At 39.9% G+C, this 17,978-nt stretch overlaps 1 protein-coding gene across 2 annotated transcripts in view; it reads right to left on the bottom strand.

Moving 5' to 3' along the window:
* Positions 1-8,902: 8,902 nt before the first annotated feature.
* The window catches only part of Kit (KIT proto-oncogene, receptor tyrosine kinase), an 84,284-nt gene continuing 75,208 nt past the window's right edge, over positions 8,903-17,978 (bottom strand). For both annotated transcript variants that reach the window (XM_048363969.1, XM_048363971.1), the window contains exons 16-21: positions 17,841-17,968; positions 16,633-16,755; positions 13,340-13,451; positions 13,129-13,228; positions 12,659-12,764; positions 8,903-11,163 (exon numbers count right to left, since the gene is read on the bottom strand). In XM_048363969.1, the coding sequence (XP_048219926.1) occupies positions 11,035-11,163; positions 12,659-12,764; positions 13,129-13,228; positions 13,340-13,451; positions 16,633-16,755; positions 17,841-17,968 (698 nt within the window). In that variant the 3' untranslated portion in view covers positions 8,903-11,034. The remainder of the gene's footprint in view (positions 11,164-12,658; positions 12,765-13,128; positions 13,229-13,339; positions 13,452-16,632; positions 16,756-17,840; positions 17,969-17,978) is intronic.

Here is a 17,978-nt window from a genome sequence, read left to right as displayed (position 1 = left end):
GGTAGAGAGATTGGAAGGGTTTTTTCCAATTTGATTTCTCCACTTTGGACCAGATAGGATTTATGGTGATTCACTAAAGTATATCAAGGTGGACAAACCCTTAGCCTCCATTGCAGGCTTCTTCTGTTTGAGTGCAGGGCTAAGAATGTTTCTTTGGTCCTCTGAAGCCAGTTTCTTGCTGTAAATTCTGTTCTCATCAGGAGAACTAGGATGGCAGTTGGAAGGTGAATGCCCTCTTTTTCTCCTGCTTCTCCTGTTGTTGTTGCCAGCTATGGGCCCGGGGAGCTGTGCCCTCTGAACTGCTTTGGTAGCCCTGAGCTTCCTGGGTACTAAAAGACACTGGCTGCACCAGAGCTCTTTGGTTCTCTCTCCAAAGGCAGTGGTGATATGAGCTACCAAGTTCCACATTCCCATGGGCACCTCCTGACTTCCACTTCCTGGCTGTGTGCCCAAGGCTGTCACTTCCCCTCTGGGTCTGTTTGGCTGTTTTCTCAGGGATGAACTCTGGGAGGACCAATCTAGAACTCACCTGTCCAACTGGCTAAACTATGCTCTAAGGATCTAACTCTTTATGTTAAATTCCTTTGTGCTGGGAGAAGTCAGAATAAAATCATGGGTTTTGCCCGTGTTCCTTGAATGGCACATAGTTACATAACAATACAAATCTCGAACATAGAAAAGAAATTAAATGAGGGAAAAACAGGAGCCGGGCAGGAGATGAGTACAAATGGTATATTCAAATCTTCTCCATTTGCAAGGGGTAGATCAAAATTTGGCTCTAAGCTTTATAGGAGTGAATACAAACAGGAAAAAATAATTATCTGACTCACAGAATCTATTAAGCCAAACATTTTGATTCATGAAAAAGTACCACTTGAACGGGGACCAGAAAAGGGCCTCTTTTGTGAGTCTTAAAAATGTTGTGAATGAATAATTGGGTAGAAATGGTTTGAGTCCAGTAACTTTTGTCATCCAAAACAAAAGCAAAAATTTGATGATTAAATTGGAGTACTTGAAAATAGCATCATGATACAGAAATATCTTCAACCTTTTATTTAAATTAATCCTCTGTTTATATATCTATTTCCTTATGCTTCCAGTGTAGGGTAATGCCCTTTCTCTGATTTGAGCATCCTCTGATTGGAATTTCAATGCTATCTTTCTTTTATAAATTATATCCACAATACATCATCTGTGATTTAAAATTCTAGTTTGCTTAAATTAGAATGTGAAAAATAGACAATTTATGAAACATTCTGGGTGTGCGTTTCTCATCTTTTTTTTTTTCTTCCTTCTAGGCTGGTCTCCTTTTTATAGTTGCTATAACCACATCACTGGTAGCCACGTTCCTTAGCTGTTCCCTTTTATGAAATCTTTACTAACATTTTCCTTGATTTCTATTGGAATAACAATTACACCCATACTTACTGAACTATTTTAATGAAAATATTAAAGTATATTATCATGCCAGCAAGCTGGACTGTTATACATCAGCATGGAAATGAAGGTAACTTGGGGAACCACAAAGCTTAGGCAAACTAGAGAATAATCTATTTGTCTAGGACATTCTGTGAGTTTGGATATCAGTCTTTAGGATGCATAGAAGACCTAGAAGTTGCTGGTTAAAAGCACGGCTGGTAGGAAGCACTGAGCACTGTCCTGGCAATGCTTAACATGGATTATCTCATGTGATTGTGCAACAATCATTCTGTAATGGGTCATTGTGCCTTGATACATTGTGAATCGTTGTGCAACAAGCCATTCTTTCTCTGTAATCAATGAAACAACTGAGGCTCAAAGGACTGACTTAGCTTCCCAAAGCCATGCAAATAATGGATAGCAGAAGCAGAAGTAAAACTCAAGACTTCTTGACACACCAAACATTAATCACAACAATATTCTTTCTCATCATGTCCCTAATACAGGGCAGTAGCTGATAGATCACAACAAGGTATAATTTGGCACAAGTACTTCTGAGACTAGGATACTGTACATCCTATTCACCCACACAGTGTTCTTATATTCATGGATGGAACTCAAGTTTCAAAAGAGAGGACAGATGCACTGATTATTCTTCAGACAATGGTACATAAATATTGTTTCTATCAGCTAGGCTTTTGATGGCCTCTGAGTGCCAGGGAGTTGGAGGTTGTGTTCCCTGGTAAGTATGCGGAGTGAAGCTATTTGCATTGTCTGGTAAGAGCAAGCTGATGCTTTCCCAATCAGCCCAAACAACACTAAGGATTGATTGATGTTCTTGGGAGAGCATTTCAAAGGGAAAGTGATAACCTATTGTTATCTGAGCAGTGAATACCTACTGTAACCCTGGTGTGGTTCGGCTTTATTTTAATCCTAGGCAGCTGAACTGTAGAGGCACGTAGGTGATTGGAAAATAACTCATTTTCTGCCAATTTCCTTCAGACATCTAAGTAAAGCAGATAATCTTACTTTCAAAATACATGCAAGAGAAATCAACCCTAGCACACTATTATGCCTTCTACTTTTTACTTACTAATGTGCATTATGTTTTTTATGTTAATAACTTTTAGTGAGCATGGGTACTTCTCTCAGCACTGCCCTCGTCCCTTGCATGAATTGTCTTTATTAAATAAACTGACTAATATTGAAGTCCTCATATCTATCCCAATTTAACTTTTAAATCAAATGTACGACACCCTCTACACTCGGTAGATGTGGATTACATGATGTCATACTTTAGCCTTCCAGGAGCCAATAGGGTACATTTTTACCTGAAAACTTACAAAATTTTGGTTTATTCATACTATGAAAAATTATAAGTTTAATTTATATGTGTTGATACCAAGTACTAGTCATGACATGCTGTCAGTTAAAAATTTAACTTGCAGACAACATAGTATGATCTCATTTCTTTCAATAACATATATGTGAAAGAATACATACATATAAAAATGGAAAGGTAGGGGAGGTATCATACCCAAACTGGTCACCTACAGAAGACTAAAGGTTGAACAAATCTTTTTAAAATAGTATAGCCAGCCTGCTATATCTGCAGGTCCATATCCATGAATTCCAACATCCAAGGGGTTACAGTTATGTAAGTCAGGTAAAGAGTACATTTCTTTTTGGATCATCTCACCCTTTCCTTAGCTCTCCCCACAGTGTCTTCCTCTTGTCCCCACCCACATGTTATATAGTTATTTCCAGAAAATAATTTTGAATAAACATATCTGTTGTGAATATAGTGATTTTTTATTCTGTCAGTCCCCTAAAAATACAGTATAGAAAGGACTGGTATAGTGTTTACATTGCATTAGGTATTTTAAGTAATATAGAGATGATTTAACATTTATGAAGGGCTGGGATGTAGTTCAGTGGCAAAGCACTTGCCTAGCAAGTACAATGTCTTGAGTCTGATCCCTAGCACCACAAACAAAAAGACAAAAGAAAACTACAGTTAAAGTATATGGAATGATATGCATATGCAGGTTATATGCAAATACTGCCATATTTTACATAAGTAACAGTGCCCTCAGATTTTTAGTATCCAAGGGGTGACACTGTTCAAGAAGAAATGTACTCACTGACTGACTTGTGTAACTATAACCCCTTTTATATCACCTTTACAATAAAATTACAAAAGAATATTCTAGAACCAATTTGTTGCAGATTTGGAGGAACCATGTAAGTTAAGTAAAAGTTAAGCAAAAATGTAGGAGAAATGGGAATATAAGGAACTACCTTCTCCTGGTTGAGTCTGTTTAAGTAGCTGGTGGGCATCCACAAAGTGTCCTGGAAACAGGAAGTCTTTGAGTAGGAAGAGACATCTACTGCAGTCAGTCAACCACAGTGTGGCAGGGTGGGATTTCAAGCTGCTAAAATGGAGGGAACTTGCAGCACTTTCCCAAAGGTGGTCTGTGGTGGCCAGTGACTTCCAGACCCATATTGTTACTGTCTTGCTTCTTAGTATTTTCACTTATTAGGAATCAGTGGAAATAATGAGGACACTGAACTGACATTTTCAGGGTTAGAGGCATGGGTGCAGGTGGTTGGGCTTCTACCTATGAGTGAAAGCATCATAAACTGAGTCCCCATCTTGAACACACACAAAAAATGACATTTCTGCATCCCATTAAGAGGTACTGTGGAGTCACAATATTGACTTCATCCAGGCTGGCCTAGAATTCACCATCTTCTTGTCTCTGCCTTCCAAAAGAAAGGGGTCACATTAGGAGTGAGTTGTAGTACAGGGAGCAAATTGTCATGGTCATCTTTAAAATCCTTGCACTCTGCCATTGTCTTTCCATTTCCCTGTCACCCTTAGCTATCTCACATTTCAGAGACCTGGGTTGAATTGTCACTGATAGGGGCCCTGACTGCCATTCATCTTTGGGATATGTTGGGAAAATCATCTCCTTTAGCAAGGCCAGGAGTCCAAATACTTGTCATCTTGTCAGGAAAAAGGGCAGGAGTCCCACGAAACTCATGTCTAGTAAGTGCAGAAGACCCCCAGCTTGTATCTTATACCAGAAACAAATGTGAGAGACCTTTACTATAACAGGAAGATAGAAAAACACAGAGAGTTTGATACAGTGCAGAAGCCAAACTCTCAAGATTCAAATTCTGCCTTGGTCAACTAGCAGCCATGAAATCTTGGGCAATTTGATCTCTTTAAGCTTCATTTTCCTATCTATGAAATAGTAACTACTACATGTGCTTATTGAAGAGGTTAAATTGAGGTATGCAAAGCACTTATAACATACAAGCACACAAGATGAAATGCTCCATACTCATGTCCACGCAGACATAACTAATCAACTATACAATTCTTCCTCATTGAGTCTGTTAAGATCTGGATCTTTGGGGCTGGGGATACGGCCTAGTGGCAAGAGCGCTTGCCTCGTATACTTGAAGCCCTGGGTTCGATTCCCCAGCACCACATATACAGAAAATGGCCAGAAGTGGCACTGTGACTCAAGTGGCAGAGTGCTGGCCTTGAGCAAAAAGAAGCCAGGGACAGTGCTCAGGCCCTGAGTCCAAGGCCCAGAACTGGCACACAAAAAAAAAAAAAGATCTGGATCTTTCATAACAAAGCCACTTTATATAGTCACTAATTGATTAGCTCAACCAATGAAACTATTTACACATCATATTGTATTGACTGGAATATAGCTGTATCAGTGGAGAAGCCAATTAATCCATAGTAATTTTCTATACCAAACACTTTGCAGGAATAAAATGCAGCCGTTAGAAGCAAACGATGCCATATAAGCAAGCTTCAGCACTCAGGCCAGGCATCCTGTAGTGGGAACACAAGAGTTCAGCTGCCCTAGAATATCCTGAGACAAGCAGCCATGAAGTAAGTCCTTTTGCCTGTCCTCATTCTTCATTTGTATTGAACAAGAGTGACTGCTAAGCCACAGACCACAAAGAAAAAGGTCAGTCTCGTGAAATCTACCACAGTCCTGCTGATGTGCTCATAAAAGCACACATACTTCAAAGCAACCATGGATGGAGACATAGGCTAGCCACTTGAGAACATTCATTTCAAGCAGGAGCATTTACCCAGCCCTAGTGAGGTCAAACTCCTTCCTAGACAAGCCCACATCATAAAGGATGCATTTAAACAGTGAACATGGAATTGACAGAGGAGCAGACATACATTTTGTTAATTTATAACCAACAGTAAGAACAGCTGAAAGAGAGGCCACACTTTCTCTCACACACACAATGATCCTCCCTTTGCCTCTCTAGTGTTACTTCAGTCCTGCAGCTCATGCTGAGTCCGGTATGACATTTTCCTCACAAGGCACAAAAGGACAAGACTGTTTTTGGAAACACTGGATGGGAGGTGTTCCTGGGAGTGGGGGTGGGGCACAAGAAGTTCATGGGGCAAGCCAGGGAGTGAGCAGATCATGTACTGTGAAACCACCAGCCAATTGGATGACTTACAGAGATTTGAAGTTCAATCAGATTCTTAACATCTTAGAAGAGTTAGCAACAAGTAGCAGTATTTGGTCTATTTTATTTTTAATGTTACATAAAATAGCTAAAATCTCACTCCATGGATAATACAGGGACTTGTCATGTCCAACTAGGCTGATGAAGGAAGGCAGTGTTTATAATTCTGGATGCAGAGCTCAATAAATTAGAGCTTTCCTCACAACTTCATTGCTCGTCACCATCAGATTTAGGGCCAGTTAGCAAGTCTCTCAGAGTCAGTTTTCTTATTTTTCAATAGAGATACACACCCACTTTCTAGATATATCCTCAGGTTTAATTAAGGTAACATACCAAATACAGATCCAGCTATATTGTAGTCTTAATGTAAATGGTAACTACCATCATCATCACTGGGAATTAGCCAAGCAATGTAATTACCAATTATCACTGTTATTTCTAGAACCAAAACATCTAGATCTCTCTAGATTTTTTCAGAGATAATAAATATGAGCTATACACATCAAATATGTGGCATCATTTCAGAGGAAAAGAATAATTAAAATTATTTTCAAACCTGTATGTCATGAAGGCATTTAAAAAAAATGTTCGTAATGTTCTAAAACTGAACTGTGAGACAAGTTGCACAATTAAAAAACACTGAATATATACTGTGGATACATTTTATGGCATGTTAATAATGCTTCAAAGTGCTGAAAAACATTCTTCATAGATAGGAGCTAAAGGATGGCTGGAGGACTGAAATTATCTTGTGTGCAGCACAGCAAGTCAAAAGAAAGACACGATTAAGAGACATGGAGGAAAGAGCAAGCTTCAGTGGGGTCCCAGAAGAAGAGAAACAGTATGGATACAAGCAATTTGTAAAGGATTATTCCCAGTATTGGTGAACCCATAGATTTAAGGAACCCACAAAAGATTTTTTAAAATCAAACTTAGACACATGATAGTGAAACTTTCAATACCAGAGACAAAGATAAAATATTTTGAAATAAGGAGACAAAGATAAAGAAGCTTCAGAAGATCAACAGACTAAGCTGATCTCTGAATGGAAAATAGGCTGCCATCCTATGGGGTATGCCATTACGGGATGCCATACTTCTTCCTCAATGAGCCTAAGTAGCCACCAAGACAGCCATGGCTGAGCACTCTGGGCTTTAGGCATATGAAGTGGTCCTGACTGCTTCCTATTAGTACATCACAGGAGACACTGCTGCTGTGGGAGGAACTGAGGTTTCAACTACTCTGCCCAACTCCATACAGCACTAAGTGGTAAAGTCAGGGTGGGCACCAGGATTTGCATGCAGTTTGAGTTCCTGGATACCAAGCAGTTGACGCTAATAGGGCAGGGCAGTCAAAAGCTGGGCCAGTAAGAAAAGCGGCCACAGACCTGTTATCCACAGGCTCAACTGCTTACAATTCAGGACTTTAAAAAAATCTGGAAAATATCTTTGCTTTGTGGTCACTTGGCATTCATCCCTGTCTTAATAAAATGGTGACTATCACCTGACTGAAACGTGAGTCTGTTTTCCACTGATTATTGATGTATGCCTGGACACACAATTCCTCCCTGATTTGCGAAGGATTCCTCGTTATTGCAGATCATCTTTGCCTCTCCGCTCTTTCCCTTTTGGGCGATGTCTGCAAGTGTACAGGGCACAGCCATAAAGGACTACCTGGAGACTGAGGGCAGTGGGTGTCTAACAGGATTATGTAGTGCATTTGGTTCTTTTTTTCCCCTTTATTGTCAAAGTGAAGTACAGAGGGACAGTTGCATATGTAAGGCAGTGAGTACATTTCTTTTTCAACTTATCTCCTCCCTCATTTTTCCCCCGCCCTCCCCCTTTCCCTCTCTCACCCATGAGTTGTTCAGTTGGTTTACACCAAATAGTTTTGTAAGTATTGCTTTTAGAATGGTTTGTCTTTTTATCCTTTGTCTCTAGATTTTGGTATTCCTTTTCCCTTCCCTAGTTCTAATACATGTATATGCAGTATCCAGGGCACTAAGATCAGATGCAGTGATAGCAAGGATAAAACCACAGGAAGGGAATATAAGAGAATAAAAAAGATACTGTTTCACATGGCATGTTGGAAATAATTACAACAATGATATAGCACTTGTTTCCATAATGTAATGCTGGAGGGGATGTGGCCAAAAGGGAACCCTATACATTGTTGGCAGGAATGTAAACTTGTTCAACCACTCTGAAAAGCAGTATGGAGGTTCCTCAGAAGGCTAAACATAGAGTTCCCCTATGACCCAGTAGCCCCACTTTTGGGCATCTACCCAAAAGATTACAAGCAAGAACACACTAAAGCCACCAGCACTTGGTTCTTTATCTCATGCTCACCCAATGATCTATATCCACAAGATGTTTCACCCACAGGGACGTACCCATCTCCTAGACACAAGGAGTGTCACTAAATAAGTGAAGGAATTTCTCTGTTCCAGAAGCCAGTAGGCTCAAGAGCTGGGGGAAGAACATGGGGATCTATCTCATGACGAAATAACCTCTCTTTAGAATCTAAACTGCTTTCTTCAGATTCTTGATTTCAACCTGTGTATTACACTTCACTATTCAAGCTAATTTGGAGGCAATCTATTTTAGAAGGAAACATGCCAGGTGTAATGCATTGGACCACATGAAATCGCTGTTATTCACTATTATTTTTCCTGACAAATATCACTTCCCACAAATCAACTTAATAATCATAGTATGTGCAAAATTCTCAAAATGTCATTTATATTTACTTTTCAATTTAAATAGAGACCCCAGGTTGCAAGAATAAAAACGAGAAAAATACAGCACATAGTGAAAATTCTTTTCAAATATCTATTAAATCGGCATATATACACATCCAAATGTGTTATGATGGTCCTGTGTATCTTTTAATGCAACTAGACATAAAATGTTGGGGTGAATGCACTTTTAGAAATTGAAACAAAAAACATCTCCATTTGCTTTATATATTTACATTTTTATTAGAATTCTTCAGAACTGTCAACAATTGGACAACATATTAGGAAAAAACACATGAAACACCAATATCCTTTAAACTTGCACTGCTTAGATATTTACACATAAAGTTACTGTATATATAAAAAATATTTTCAAGGGTTCATGGGCTTGGGAATATTCAAAAGACATTATTGCTACATTTCAATATTTACAAAAAAAAGCCACAAAATAATTTCAAACATTAAGCAACCGAAAGAAACATCTGATGTAAAAAAAAATTATAAAAATATAAACTTTCAAGAATATCCAAGACAAAATTCTCAATGATGTGCTCCTGAAGTACCTAGACATTCTACAATGAACAATTACTTTGCTTATTATAATCATAGTCAATAGGAACACAAAGGAATTTTTCAGACCAAGTATGGCAAATGGCGACAATCACTTAAGTGACAACACAACCCCAAAATCTGTTAACTTTGGAAAGGTGCAAGAGCATAGAACTCCAGTGCAAATGGTTAGTGCCGGAATAAAGGCTCCTCTAAATGCAGTCTAAAGGATGGATGAGGGGAAACCGTGAAGGCAACATACCTGAATTGTGCAAGACAACACACAAATCTTGCCATGGATATATTTATCTCCTATATTAAGACAGTGTTGGGGGTGAAGGGGGAATTTAAGCTACAAGAATCATACCCAGGCTATAGCCTAAAGCAGAAATTTTAAATATGTTTCAGTGGAACAATAGCATCATCTAAAGTCTAAGGAACGGATACAGTATGTTGAGTATAAATGAGAGTGCCTTAAGTGCACGTGGATTGCAAATAAATAGGACCTTATGCACTCCACTGCAGATCAGCCTCTGCATCAGCTGGGTTATGCTACTCCTGACAGCCACATGCAGAGAAACAGGAGAAACAGGAATGATGATGAAAGCCAAGTTGGTTTCTGGATACTGGAGGGCCTCTTGGTCTCAGAGCAAGAAAACCTACCAAAAATCCCTTGTCTACACACATCCTCGCATGCATACACATACACAGTTAAATTGATACTGGCCCAAGGTCCAGAAAAGGTCTGAAAAAGGAGGCTGGGTCTTCTACTTCCTGCTACCTAAGAATTCAAACTAGGACAGCTCTGTTTGCTCACTCCTGTGAGAACTATGTGGGAAATCAGTCCCTTCTGCAAACAGCATCCAATCCATTGAGTACGATGAGGCCCTTTGAAGCTGGTAGGAGCTGCTCTGGAGAATCTACAGAGCAAGTTCATTGGCTAAAAGAGGAGGTTTTTGTTAAGATTGTGCTTGGCAGTTACAATTTTTTCGTCCTTAAAAAAAAGCATTAACTGTTTCCTTCAAATTTCTATGGCTCAATCAATTCCTACAGAGCAGACATAATGCCAGGGTTGTGTACAGAAACTAAAGCTTGTGGGCTCCCCAGCTCTCAATATATGAAGACACATAACCTATGATGAGTATGTACAAACTCTGGATGGGGGGGGGCCCTGTCTCCAACTCCCCAGTAGCAAACTCAATTTAAAAACCAGGTCAGTTGTACAAAAGCTCTTGTGGTGGTCCATAGTGGAGTCTCTATTCATGCTCAAGGGGCAATTTTCACAGCCTACAACTCCTCAGCATGAAATAGGACATTTCTTAAGCCTTGACATTCACATTTGAGTCTTTTGTTCTAATAATACTCTATCTTCTGTATAAAGGACTCAGGCTTCCGTTTCTAATTCTGCTGATCTTCATTCACATCATCATGGATGGTTGAGGCTAAAGGTGATAATTCCTGTTTATTCAAATAAACTATTAGCCATACTTTTCGAACAGAAAGGAGAAGCATTAGGAAGAATGCTGGGCATGTCCCCAATCGCCTCCCTTTCTCTGTATCCGAAGTTTTTGTTTACAGTAGGAGCTACTTTGCTATTGGGAATATATACAGTTCGAACCTTTGCAATGGGAGGGTGGCTGATGACAAAAATCACCGGCCACTAAGTGTGCTCATAAAGACAGGGTTATAGTGGGGAGGGGGGCCACCACCCTGGAGTAGGTTGCAAGTTGAAGGAAAACAAAATAAGCATCATTGAAGCCGGAAGAATGGGGACGGCTCCTGCACGGGAGGCCCGGCACGCTGCCTGCTCAGGCATCTTCATGCACTAGCAGAGGCTGGGTGGAAGAGGCGCTGCTCCCGACGGAATTCACTCTCACGGAATGGTCCACCACGGGGATCGCTGGGTTGGGGTTGCCGTTTGCTAAATTGGAGTACCTCTGAGAAAACAAGCCCAGAATCAACACGGAATTCTTCTACAATAAACACAGCAAGTAAGGGGCACTTACGCTTTAGAACTGCAAGTAAATGCACTAAGATGGTGATTATTAGTGGTGGTTCTGGGATTTGAACTTGGGGCTTCAACTTTAAGAGGCAGACACTGCTACTTGAGCCAGTCAGTATTTTTTGGATAGGGTTCCATAGTTTTACCCAGGGCTGGCCACCGACTGTGATCCTCCTACCTGCATCTCTTGGGATCATGGCTATGCACTACCACACTCAACTTATTCATTGAGATGGGGTCTCACTAGTGTTTTGCCCAAACTGGCCTCCAGCTGAAATCCAGTCTCTGCTTCCCAAGTAGCTGGGGATTACAGGAATGAGCCACTGTTCCTCGACCCAAGACTTAAACAGAAGTGGTTTGCAAACACTTGGCAGCTAAAGACCAATCATACTGACAAAATACATAGAGGCCCAGTTTACCCCTTTTTCTTTCTTCCCCTAAGAAAATTATTCAAAAAGCAATGGCAAAACCTATTAAGAAGTAGCTCTTTAGATGGATCATAACCCAGAGCAACCACTAGCTTATTAAGAAGGTTTACAAATTATAGACAAGTATAACCTAACTGTGGGTATAATTTACTTAGAAATCAACCAACTTAGAAACCTGGGCCCTTCCAAGGGTCTTCTGGCAGGAATCAAAGCACTTGGGTGGAAAATGCTGTTTAACCTGAAAAATCCTTTGGCACCCTGAAGATTGGACTTTAATCCTAAAGTACCAGTGGCATGCTATTACAAAACAAAGAACAGCTCTAAACACACAGCCTGGAAAGGAAAGAAAATGGCTTTAAAAATTCTGAGACAAAAGTAAGGATGGTTGATTCTTCCTTCAAAGTTGGAATAATGGATTTGAGTTTTTATTTCTCACTTCCTAAATCCCTGGGAACTATCTTCCAAGTTCAAAGAACTCTTCCTTCCCACTGGCTGGTAGGCTCTGTGGGCATGAGAGCTATTGGCATATATGTTTGAAAAGAAGGCTTACTTCACTGCAGTAGCCAACTGAAGAGACCCTTTCTGTGCTTTCATTGTTGTTTTTTACATTATTCAACCCACAAGATGACAGATGACATGTGAGACCATCCAGATCCTCCCAATCAACATTCAGAGTGGAGGAAGAATCAAGGCAACTTCCTTCCACACTTGTGAGCCTAACCTCCCTGTGCTTCTCCCTCCACAGCTCATTTCTTTGGCTTAGAGAACAGAGGTTTGGAGACAGGTGCCCATGATTCATCCCAGCTACTCAAGAGGCTGAGATCTGAAGCTCAAAGCTCAAAGCTAAGTATGGGTAGGAAAGCACTTCCGTCTCTTATCTCCAATTAAGCACCTAAAAGCTGGAAGTGGAACTGTGGCTCAAGGGTCAGAGCGCCAGCCTGAGGACCACCCCCAGGCAATGGAGCAGAGGCTGACCGATTCTAGGCCTGGCTGGTTACTCACTTGATAGGTGCTGACTGGAATCTGCTTCTCAATGAGCCCAACGATATGCTTGAACTTTGGCCTTTTTACGGGATCGGCATCCCAGCAATCTTTCATTATGTCATACCTACAAAACAAAGGCCATGAATTTTTCATTATGTCACACTTAGAAAACAAAGGCCATGACTAGCACTCTTCTGTGCCCATGACAGATCTTCCTAAGTGTGCCCCTCAATTATTTCAAGAAGCCTCCCAGGGATCTGCACCCATGCACGTGAAATGGTATATACATAAAACACTGTATGAAGGAGATGTTGACAAAACTTCATGTACTATTATTGGTAAGTGGCAGATGATGAGAAGAAATTGCACCAATGACATTCGATCAGGAACACAAAAAGAACCAAGTGACATCTCAAACTATAGTAGTGAAAACTGTCAAATATCTAGGTTTCTGTCTTTGAAAAGGAAATTAAAAAGGGGGCCCTTACATTTTAGCAGGCGCATGCTCAGGGCTGAGCATCCGGAAGCCTTCCTTGATCATCCTGTAGAACTTGGAATCCACTGGCATCCCAGGGTAGGGGCTGCTTCCTGAGGGACAGACAGTTGGCAAACCCATGTTAATCACAGTGAGAAGGACACTAATGAAACCCCAAGATGTTCAAGAGTCTAATGAGGTGTCTTTGCCAAGGATCATTTTACCTAGAGAGAACAGCTCCCACAGAAAAATCCCATAGGACCAGACATCGCTTTCAAACGTGTACACGCAGTTGAAAATGCTTTCAGGTGCCATCCACTTCACAGGCAGTCGGGCCTAGGAGAGAAGCACAACAGGTTCAACCAAGCTCCAAAGACAGAACAGGAAACATTCCCACAGATGATGCTTCTGCCAGACAGGTTAAGAACTAAAGTACTACCTCACAAAAACCTCTAGCAATGTGACTGATGATTCGCATGGTCTCTGAAAGGGGTACTTCATAACTATGCTACCCCATTTTAGAGATGGGAACATTAAGTCAGTATAGCACAGTAACTTAAGACCATGGAAGTCAGAGACTGACAGGCATAGATTGCAATCCTGGTTCTATTACTGGATTTAAGCAAATAGATTCATTAGTTGTCATTCAATGTCCCCCTCTTCTACTTTAATAACAAGAAATATGACCTCCCATATTAGAACTACATTTCCCAGCTGCCTTTGGAGCTAGTTATAGGACTGTGACTCCGTTTTGGCTACTAAGATGTAAGTAACATTTGGCAACTTTTAGAAAAACCTCTTTAAATTTGAATGGCAGATATCTCTACCTTCTCTCTTGTGGTGTCTCTTCCTTTCTGCCTTTTGGATTTGGTGGACTAGCTATCTATCTGGTGCACATCCTGAGCTAGGAAGATAAATACTGCATCCAGGAATGGTGAAAGGTGGAAAGATAGAAGGAACTCGTTCTGTGGTACTTTTATACCAACCTGGGCCTGTGATCTCCTCTCCTTTCCTCTATTTTGGCTTTTCATATGAAATTCAAACTCACTCTCAATAATCCACTAGGACAATCGCTTACATCCTAATAATTTAGCCTGAGAATGCTCTTCTGTGAAACAAAAATAACCCTTCCAATCTTATGAATTGCTTCATGACACAAAAGAGATGATATGAGTAGAAAGGGTTAGCACGCTCTCACTCAGTGATGTGAAAAATCACTCACATCACAAGTGCTCAATAAACAGTGGTGGCTGTTCAGAGGTGGGGAGCAGCAGAATCAGCATGTCAACTCCACAGCTGGACTTTACAGCCTGACACCTCCGGTTAAAGTCAAGACAAACATTGTGGGATTATGCCTTTGAGACAGTCTAGGTTTCCTGATATTAATCTGCCATGAAAAGCTAAATCAAATCTACTCTCATTCCTTTTATTACTCAAAACAGGGAAGATAACTTTTTTTCTAGGTTTAAAGTTATTTTACAGGACTCCATGTTGGAGCTCTTCTCTGAACGGAGAGCCTTGCTTCTTTCCTTTCAATGGTTTCCTTTCACCTTCAAATAAGTTATTGTAGTAGGCTAAAATAACAAAATATTCTAATAGCCATCTTCAGACTTTGCGCTAAAACTCTAACTGATGCTGTTCATTTGAGAGATATGGGTGCCTTGAATTCAGGAGTTTGTGTATCTGGAAGGTATTATGCCCTTATTCTCACCAACTTCTAGGTGAAGTCAAATATTTAAAAATTGCCAAATGAAGGCAATACACCATAGAGTCATTCGTAGGCCCTTGTGTCTTAGCTGCCTGTGGTACCACAAATGTCTGGAGTCTATCTATAGGCCCCATTCCACTGACAGGGTCCAGGGCCTAAGGATGACTAAGAAATCACATGAAATGGAAGAACTTTCAGAGAAACTGACACACAGAGATTTCTCTCTGCAACTACCTGTTGCCAGAGTGTCCTGGGTTCAAAGCCCGATACTGATTAAAAAAAAGTTCTAATGACTACATGCAAATAAATGTGGGTGCATTTTCTTGTTCTAAACTTGCTCCTTATATTCTCCATACCCCGCCATCTATGTGTGATGACTGCAATTGGTTATTACTTCAACTGACGTGAGCAGAACACCACAATCTAGGTCTGCTGGCCCTCACCTGTACTGTGGATAGAGCAACAAGCTACAAAGACATCCATTTCCTTCCAAAGGATGTCATGATTATTAAGATTTCAAAGAATGCATCCATGAATGTAAAATAAGAATGTGTCTGGCACTGTTTGAAGCACTTTACTATTATAATTCATTTATTGCTCAAAATAACTTCATGAGATAGGTGCCAGTAGTATTATTCCCAAGGGGTGAAAAACCAAGATGTAAAAATTTTTTGCCAAATATTACATAGCTATTACATGATGGGCCCAGATTTGAACTTAGCCCAAAGATACTGAACCCAAACACTGTGCCCAAAGAGAACTAGTTCCTTCTCTTGTTCACTGTCAGTATTCAAAAGGAACCATTTTTCATGCTTCTTTCCATGACCTGGAAGGAGAATAGTTGTTTGTTTACAAACTTGCCTGATGATGGTGCCTGGCTTGGAGGAAGCCTTTTCAGCATTGCATAGTTTGATCAGGAGATAAACCCAGCCATGTTTTTATAAAACCAAGTTGAGCACATGCAACCAATAAAGATGTCATGGTGATGAAGGAGAAGGCATTACATTATCATAAGGGACACAGAATCTACCTCTAAGAATAAATCTGTACTATCCAAGTAGGCCTGGGCAAACAGGCCCGGAAGAATAATTGCACAGGAGAATGTAGCTTTACATACCCATGGGATACTAGCTCTGGAAATTATGAGCTCTGGTTTCAGCCTCTATTGACTCATGTCATCTCAGATAAAAACCACTGGGATACCCTGTACCTTACTTTCGCCAATTATTAAGATTGGGAAGATACTGCATAGTAGGCCACGGGTTTGTTTTTATAGTGAAAGCTGACAATGAAAGAATTCAGCACTCTCAAGAAAAGTTCACAACATCTTCCAAATCAACTGATTACTTATGGATCTATTTAAGAGACCTCTATTGACTCTAAGATCCAGCATTCTGTATGGCTAGCTCAAAACACAATCTTAGATTTTAATCGCTTTCACATAGTATGTCAATCTCCCAAAAATTCTCCTGCTGCGACCTTCAAGGCTAACATTTGTTACACTTGAGAAAAATAAGTTCATTGCTATTCTCAGGCTACAATGAAGATTAAGGCTATTTCTGTTTCCTTCACATGCCCCATAATTACACAATTAGAATTCGGAATTCTATTATCAACTGTTAGTAGTAGAAATGTTCAGCATTCCATGCAAATTTTGCTGGAGTACATTTAATTTGACTGCTAAAATGCATGACATTACAAGGTAGATTTTGCATTATGAAAATCATAGAAAACAAGTTGTTTTTTTTTAAATCAAAACTTGAAGCTCAGATTTTTTGCAAGACTGTCAGACAGAGAAGGGATACTCACATTTCCTTTAACCACATAATTAGAATCATTCTTGATGTCTCTGGCGAGACCAAAATCACAAATCTTTGTGATTCGACCATGGGTAAGGAGGATATTTCTGGCTGCCAAGTCTCTGTGAATACACTATTAGGTTGGGGAGAAAAAGAAAGCCATTTAAATTCATTTTAACTTTCAAAGAGTAAAAACTATTTTTAAGATTAAAATGCTGTTTATATTATTTTTTAAAATCCCAAACTTTTGTTTTACATTTAAAGGATTCAGCATGCCAAAAAAAAAAATCAAAATTGCACTTCAAATGATGTTCACATCTTGTGTTTCTCATCATTAAGACCCTAATTACTATAATCACTTTTAAAACCAATTCTAATAAGTATCCCAGCACTCAGGACAGCTTTTATTCATAGAAGAATGTATTATAAATAGTCAAATTGTACTTTTTAAAGCTGAAAATTCATTTTGCATGGATCTCTCTGAATGTCCTTTCAAATGGTTCCTAAAATGCCTTTGCAACCTTGATTTGACATTTCCCAAGGACACAGGAAGGTCTTATTTCTGCCATCCTGTATCCCCTTTTAATTTTAGAAATTGTTCGGAAATGCCACAGATGAAGTCTAGTTTAGGGGCTATGACTTCCTTCTCCTTGGCTAGTCCTATTTCTGAGAGAATTCTTGTCCTTCAGAATCCATGTTCCTACTTTCAGTTCCATCATCCTCCCATCCCTCTCCTTTTCCTAAATGTTCATTATTCTCTCTGATCCTTTGTTTCCTCATACCTTACAAGCCATACATGTAATATTTGGAGGGGGGGGGTTCTCAATTCACTAGTAACTACATATTTCACTGAGCACAGTAATAATGAGATATGGCCCTGTTTTTGCTAGTAAAACAATTATTCCTGTTTTCTAGGAGCCTACCCTATATCTTAAAGCCAAAAGTTTTAAGTGAATTCACTGCACATAAGAGAATATTCATGGAGGCTCATTTAAGCAGGTTTGCGCTTTAAAGCTTATAAATTAGAACAGGAATTCCAAAGAGACAGCAGTTGGAACATGAAGAAACTAAATTTCCTCTGCTTTGGGTTACTGCACTTCAAAATGACACTCTGCATTCTAACTATGGCTTTGAAATGCTCCATTCTCAAAAAAAAACAAAAAAAAAACAAAAAAAAAAGGAAGGGGAAGGAAGACCATGAGTACCAGTCCCACTCACGCTCTTGGAGGCAAGGAAATCCATGCCCGTCGCCACCTGGTAGGAGAAGCTCAGCAAGTCTTCCAGGTCTAGGGCCAGCTCATCATCCTCCATGATGGCGGGAGTCACATCTCTTTCTATGTATGAGTCTAGATTAGG

This window comes from Perognathus longimembris, chromosome 16 (assembly GCF_023159225.1).
Source record: "Perognathus longimembris pacificus isolate PPM17 chromosome 16, ASM2315922v1, whole genome shotgun sequence".
NCBI lineage: Eukaryota > Metazoa > Chordata > Mammalia > Rodentia > Heteromyidae > Perognathus > Perognathus longimembris.
Note: the sequence above shows the minus strand (reverse complement) of the source record. Positions and strands in the feature narration are given on the sequence as shown.